This window comes from Fistularia commersonii, chromosome 14, assembly GCF_037954325.1.
Source record: "Fistularia commersonii isolate RoL2024-O1a breed Wild chromosome 14, RoL_Fcom_v1.0, whole genome shotgun sequence".
Lineage (NCBI taxonomy): Eukaryota > Metazoa > Chordata > Actinopteri > Syngnathiformes > Fistulariidae > Fistularia > Fistularia commersonii.
Genome location: NC_141297.1, coordinates 14,587,029 through 14,593,510, shown reverse-complemented (window position 1 = coordinate 14,593,510; position 6,482 = coordinate 14,587,029). Strand labels below are relative to the sequence as shown.

General features: G+C 43.1%; 1 protein-coding gene across 1 annotated transcript; it reads right to left on the bottom strand.

Annotated features, from left to right (window-relative positions):
• Positions 1–888: 888 nt before the first annotated feature.
• krt8 (keratin 8) lies at positions 889–5,804 on the bottom strand. Its single transcript, XM_086159939.1, has 8 exons — positions 5,301–5,804; positions 3,617–3,825; positions 2,957–3,017; positions 2,738–2,833; positions 2,379–2,543; positions 2,147–2,272; positions 1,778–2,042; positions 889–1,691 (listed from the first exon to the last, which is right to left on the bottom strand). The coding sequence occupies exons 1-8, from the start codon at positions 5,691–5,693 to the stop codon at positions 1,474–1,476; spliced, it is 1,533 nt and encodes a 510-aa protein (XP_086016065.1). The 5' UTR covers positions 5,694–5,804; the 3' UTR covers positions 889–1,473.
• Between the last annotated feature and the right edge of the window lie 678 nt (positions 5,805–6,482).

Sequence of the window (6,482 nt, the reverse complement as noted above, 5' to 3'; positions counted from 1 at the left end):
GCGAAAAACCACACAACAAATGCACAGTCATCATGCTGCAGGACTTTCTATGCAGTTGCCCAAAAGACCAGATGCAGCAGGAATTGGAATCTAAGACTGACTGTGTATTGCTGAGATGGTTCTGTCACATAGAGGGGAGGGATAGTGATTATAATGGTAGACGGATGCTTGGTTTGGAGCTGCAAGGCAGGAGGTCGAGAGGAAGACCATAGAGATTTAGTTGGTGTGAGAAAAGAGGATACAGAGAATAAGGTTAGATGGAGGAAACTGATTTAATGATGTGACCCTGAAGGGAGTAGCAGCAAGTAAAAGAGGAAGAAGAAAATGGTCAAAAGGCAGCTTTAGTCCCTTCCACGGTAGTACTTTTGCATACTTAAAATAAATATCCCACTTGGCTTGAGAGCTTCATCCGTCTTTGCATCATCACTCTTCGTCTCACATGTGTCATAGTTAAGACAGAAAGCCAGACATCACACTAACAAAGTCACAGTTAGGTGTTGAGTGGCAGCTGTAAAATACAGTGATGTAGAAGTCACTGTGCCAGGCAGCCTTCAATGACAGATAACCTAGGAGTGAAATACATGATGGATTCCTGATACATTTGCATATTGTAGGTATTATTAGTATGTAATCTATTTTCACAAGTGTATTGTGGAATATCTTCTTAGCTATATTTTATTAGAATTTGTTCAGAGGGATTTTATTACCCTACACTACCGAACAAGGCTACTGAAAATGGCAAACAATTGTAAATTGCTGTAAACACAGAGCAAATATTGCATCCAGTGTAGTTAGTTAATTAAATAATGTTTCAATTTAATTCATTATCAGATTATCAAAGATTTCAATTTTCTTGTTGTGATCTTCCAAATGAATGCAAATGCAGCCTTTTTCATACACGTTTTATTGGTTTGGTAGCAGAAACAGCACCTTAGGACAACAGCATTTTGTAAGCATGTCTCCTAAGAGGTCCACGTTTTAGGTTACAGGACACGCACAGGGAAGACATGCACTACCTACTCTAGCAGGCATTTTGTAAGACATTAGTTGACCAACAACACTGACAAACTGTTTCAGCACATTCACATTCCTCTGACGACTCCATTGTCCTTCTGAGGCAACATAGGTTCGAAGGGAACACTCCTTCACCTGTTGGGAATGCTGCGTATATTTAGGGGGATTTTTTTCTCTTTCTCTATGTATTTTGCCAAGTTTTTATCTCACTTTCAGAGACAGTGCTTCAAACTTACTTTGTACAGATATCAGACATAAAAATAAATTCTTTGGTCCCTTTCAGATTATCTGTAGAGTTAAGATCTGTTATTGCTTCATAAAAAAGGATGTTTAGGTTCTACGGGAGAGTGCCTGGCAAGCGGTTTACTTCATACTTGTTAATTCAAAAATTAGGGGTGATGAACTGAGGGTATATAACTACTGGGGAGGCAGTTTTGTTACACTGCTAAACTAGATTGCTCAATCCTGAATGACCTCAGAGGACTCAGACAGCACTCTGCCATCCTTGGTCTCAATCATCTTGATTACGACGTTCTTCTTGCTCTGGCTTTGGCTGTAACCACCAGAGCTGCCACTACTGCTGACACCAAAGCCTCCTTTGCCGTATCCACTGCTGTAGGTGCTTTGGTAGCCGCCGGTCTTAAGATGCTCCATGGGGAAACCGGAACCCCAGGATGCTGTTGACAGAGGAGGGGCAGTCAGTGGATCTGACAGAATTCAACCAGTGAGGAGAGACAAAAATACTAGACAGATGAGGACTTACTGCTCTGTTGGGAAATGTTGATAGCCTTAATGCCATTTGCCAGCCTGTCCTCCTCTCCCTCCAGCAGCTTTCTGTATGTGGCGATCTCAATGTCCAGAGCCAGCTTGACGTTCATCAGGTCCTGGTATTCTCTGATCTGGCGGGCCATGTCCTGCTTGGCTCTCTGCAAGGCATCTTCCAGGTCCTTGATACGGCCTTTGGCATCCCTCACTGCCTGCTCACCACGCTCTTCAGCCTCTGCAATCTGTGCCTCCAGGTTGGCGCGCTGAGAGAACATTTTTGAGAATAAGACTTCTTTCTATGTTTATCTTCAATTGATTTATTTACCGCTTACATTTATATTGTGGTCTTGAAGATGTTTAATCATACCTGTCCTTTGACAGAATCAATCTCTGATGTCAATCTCTGGATAATACGTGTGAGGTCCGCGATCTCTGTTCTGGTTGCCCTCAGGTCATCTCCATATCTGTTGGCAGATGTCTGCATCTCCTCATACTAAAACAAATGAGTAAGGTAATGAGTTACAAATGAGAATGGTTCTTATTAGGGAATGCACTCATTTCGAAAAAGAATGAAAAACAAAGTGAACGTCAAGACATACCTTGGTCTTGTACCATATCTCTGCCTCAGCACGGGTGCGGTTGGCAATATCCTCATACTGAGCCTTCACCTCGGCCACAATGGAATCCATGTCCAGGTTGCGGCTGTTGTCCATCTCCACAATGACTGAGGTGTCCTTGATCTGGCTCTGCAGCTCTAGCAGTTCCTGAATAGCAGCAAAAAAAGGTGAATTAAAATATACACATCTTTAAACTGCATCTTATGAAGAAAACCATTGAAATAATACCAAATGTGGAAAATGTATGGTGAAATTGCAAAACAATATGGTAATAATAATATTAAAATGGCACAACAGACATCATGAATAAATAAATCATCTTGTAACACTGATGAACATACTTGCTCATAGATCGACCTGAGGAAGTTGATCTCATCTGTGAGGCTCTCCAGCTTGGCTTCCAGCTCAACCTTAAGCATGTAGGCTTCATCCACATCCTGGAAACAGTAAAACATGTCATTAGAAAAAATTGGAAAAACAAAAACAAGAAAAAAAAAAGAAAATCAGATGAAATATGTAATGTGAAAAGACAATGCTGTCTGACTGTGAAATCCTATTACCTTCTTAATAAGCACAAAGTCATTCTCACACTCTGTGCGCTTATTGATCTCATCTTCATACCTGATAGGAGGAAAAAGTCAGTTAGATATCAAATATTCAGAAAAATTATCCTCACGTCCCTGTCTAACTTGAGCAGTATGTGCACATAAGTAACACTAGGCGGTGCAAGTTATCCATCATTCAGTCTCATCACTCCCTCCCCCTTGCTTGTCTGAGGCACAGAGCCAAGAAGTGCATCTGACTATTCTTCCTTGAGGCACTGGTTTTGTGTGCATCAAACACGCATGCACCTGTTTTGGTTGGAGAACCTGTAGTGTTTGCAGTGTGTTTGTGTAAACTACACACAGTTTTGCTCTAGACAACTGGGTAAAGACATTAGTTTCACCTCTCGTAATGTAGCGGGTGTTTAGTACATGCTTCCTCGGTGTTGTAATTCTCTTGAGTTTGCATGACGCAAAACAAGGAACAAATGTTGGGAGTAGTCTCCAAAAAGATTTACACAATGTAGGGCAGAACAGATCTTACTGCATACATCTGAGTAAAAGATTTGTGAATTTGCTCTGGTGTAAATGGCGCATCTATTTCTTGAAGGAGTACAGTAATAGGATAGTTAGGGCTACACCTTACAGCTGTACATAACAGCATATCCTCACACTCACTTATTCTTGAAGTCCTCCACCAGGCCCTGCATATTGTATAGGTCAGCCTCCAGTTTCATCTTGTCATTGCCCAGGCTGTCCAGCTGTCTACGCAGGTTGGCAATGTAGGCCTCAAACATGGCGTCAATGTTTGATCTGGTGGTGGTCTGTCCCTGCAGCAGGTTCCACTTGGTCTCCAGCATTTTGTTCTGCTGCTCCAGGAAACGGACCTGAAGTTGTGGAGACAGAAGTATGTGATGAGAGAGCATTCAGGCAGTTGGACTAGAAAATATAGATTCATTTCAATCAGATTTCAGAATTATGTCACTGAAGTCAGCTCTGATGTAACAGTCTCGAGAATTCCACACAAATCACCCATGGGGAATCAACCTTTCTCGTTCACCATGTAGAGACTTTGTTTTTTCTCATCTATATTTGGGGCCTTGCTGGCCACTGTTGGCCATTTTTCCAGACCTGCTGTGCTTTTCCAAAGGAAGGCATGACGTATGTGCATCCTGACAGGAGGCAGATGGGGGGGGGGCAAGACAAGGTTGGAAAAAGCCATTGATGTTAATGGCGGAATAGGGCACATTAACCCTTCTCCATTCCGCCTTCCTGTTTTTATACATTGGGCCCCAGCACAGAAAAGAGGGGGGTGGGGTGGGGTGGGGTTGATGTCAAGTTTCATCTACAGGCAGCCTGGGAAAGTTAAATATTTATCCACACTAAAGGTGTGACAAAAGCTAGAAGAGGGAGATAATACTAATTCAAAAGCAATAGGAATTCAGAGTTGACTTATTAGTTGGGGGGGGATGCAAAGTTGTGAAAGCAGATATGTGCTCTGTTGGAGATCTCATGTAAAGTGCACTTGATCCATATGAAGTGCTCAAAAACAGTTTGCCAGAAAGAATAAAGTATGGTTTATCTGTTGTGCATCGATGCCTGAAAATAAAAATGAAAATGGCCCTCGATACGCCTGTTGGGGGAGAGAGAGAGCCTTACATGTAGCTGTCGACCAGAACGTGAAACCAGCTGGCCTTTTTAAATATTAACCCACTACTGAGGCCTTGAAGCACAAATACACTCATCTACAAACACTGAGCATTGTTGGTGATTTAATCAATTTGTAAACTTATCTATCCATATTCTCTCCAGTTTAATTACATCAATATGCCATCAGTAAGCTTTGGACACCAGCAGTCTGAATTGAATGTATTTGCATTCTAGAGGGGTGGGGGCCATCAGTCCAGCAGAAAAAGCCGCACCCCATCTAAGGGAGGGACCATTCCCAAGGTAACTCGTATCACAAGCTCTGAGCTCTGACCTGACACACCCTTTGCTATCTTTCTCTCTCTTTCTCTTTCCGTCTGTCTTTGTTTTTCTCATTCTCTCTGTTTGGCACGCTGACTTTCATCAATGTAAAATGAAACCTGTACACAGCTGTATACACATTCATCTTTATCACTACATTATTGGGAGTTGACAAAAGCAGACAGAGGACCACAACATCCTCCATATAGTAATTAAGTGTCCAATAGTACAGGCCATGTGACAGACATATCGATCAAAAATTACAAAACAATCAACCAGAGACTCATTTTTTTTGATTACTATGGAACTACCAAAGGCCTTTCTCCCAGCACACACGCGTGCACACACTCACACACACACAGATAAGTATCTGCCCTTTAATTCAAGATCTTACCTTGTCAATGAAGGAGGCAAAACGATTATTGAGGGTCTTGATCTGTTCCTTCTCCTGTGTGCGGACAGCTTGGATGGTGGGGTCAATCTCAAGGTTGAGGGGTGTCAGCAGGCTCTTGTTCACAGTGACAGCGGTGATAGGGGCCTGAACCCCCATGCCACCAAATCCCGAGCCGTAACCCATGCCTGCGCCACCCATGCTGGAGGACAAGCCATAGGAAGTGCTGCTGAGGATGCCTCCTCCTCCGATTCCCCTGCTGGAACCTCCAAAGGAACTTCTGACACTATAGCTCTTGCGGCTGGTGATACCGCCAGGTCCTGCATAGGAGCTGCTGCTGAAGGACCTTGGGCCAGAGGAGGAAGTCTTGATAGTGTATGAGGTCTTGGTGCTCATCCTGGAATCTGGATTAGTTTTCTTTGGGGTGAAGTCTTGGAAGGTCACACAGACTGGTTGAGTTGGTGAGGCAGGCAGGCCAGCAGAGGGGAGACCGGAGAGGATAGGAGAAGTTGAAACTAGTGAGGAGTTTTTAACTGCTAGTTTATGTGGGAGGGGACTGTGGTGGACTGTCATTGGCTGCAGGCTGGGGCAAGAGATAGGAGGCAGGACTGTAATATTACACTGCCATGACACATTGCCCACACAATGAAAACCATTACCTGCCTTTTTTAAAGACGCGGTTGTCGGAGAAAAGCATGTCTTATGATGGGATCATTACATCTCTTACTTTCTTCTGTTCTTTTTTGTCAAAATAAGTAAGAGTATTAATACATGCATTGGCATTCCGGTGCATTGAAAAAACAACCACTTCCACCAGTAGTGATGTAACTTATGCCGCGTGTGTGTGTGTGTGTGTGTGTGTGTGTGTGTGTGTGTGTGTGTGTGTGTGTGTGTGTGTGTGTTTTACTGGTGGCATGTAAACATGTAATTAATGGTGAGACATTTACATTAAAATGTAAGTGAAAAACCTATTTCAGCAATGAAGCGCTGTATCTGTACTGCTAATTGAAATATACACACAGCAACAGCCAGCAGCAGGTTTCCTTCATTATTCCTTAAAACGACAGATCCCCTAAGGAACTGGTAACATTAATTTACACTTATCCCAGCTGTAATTGGGCGAGAGGCGGGGTACAGCCTGTACCAGTCATGAGTTGATCGCAGGGCCACACATAAAGAAAAATA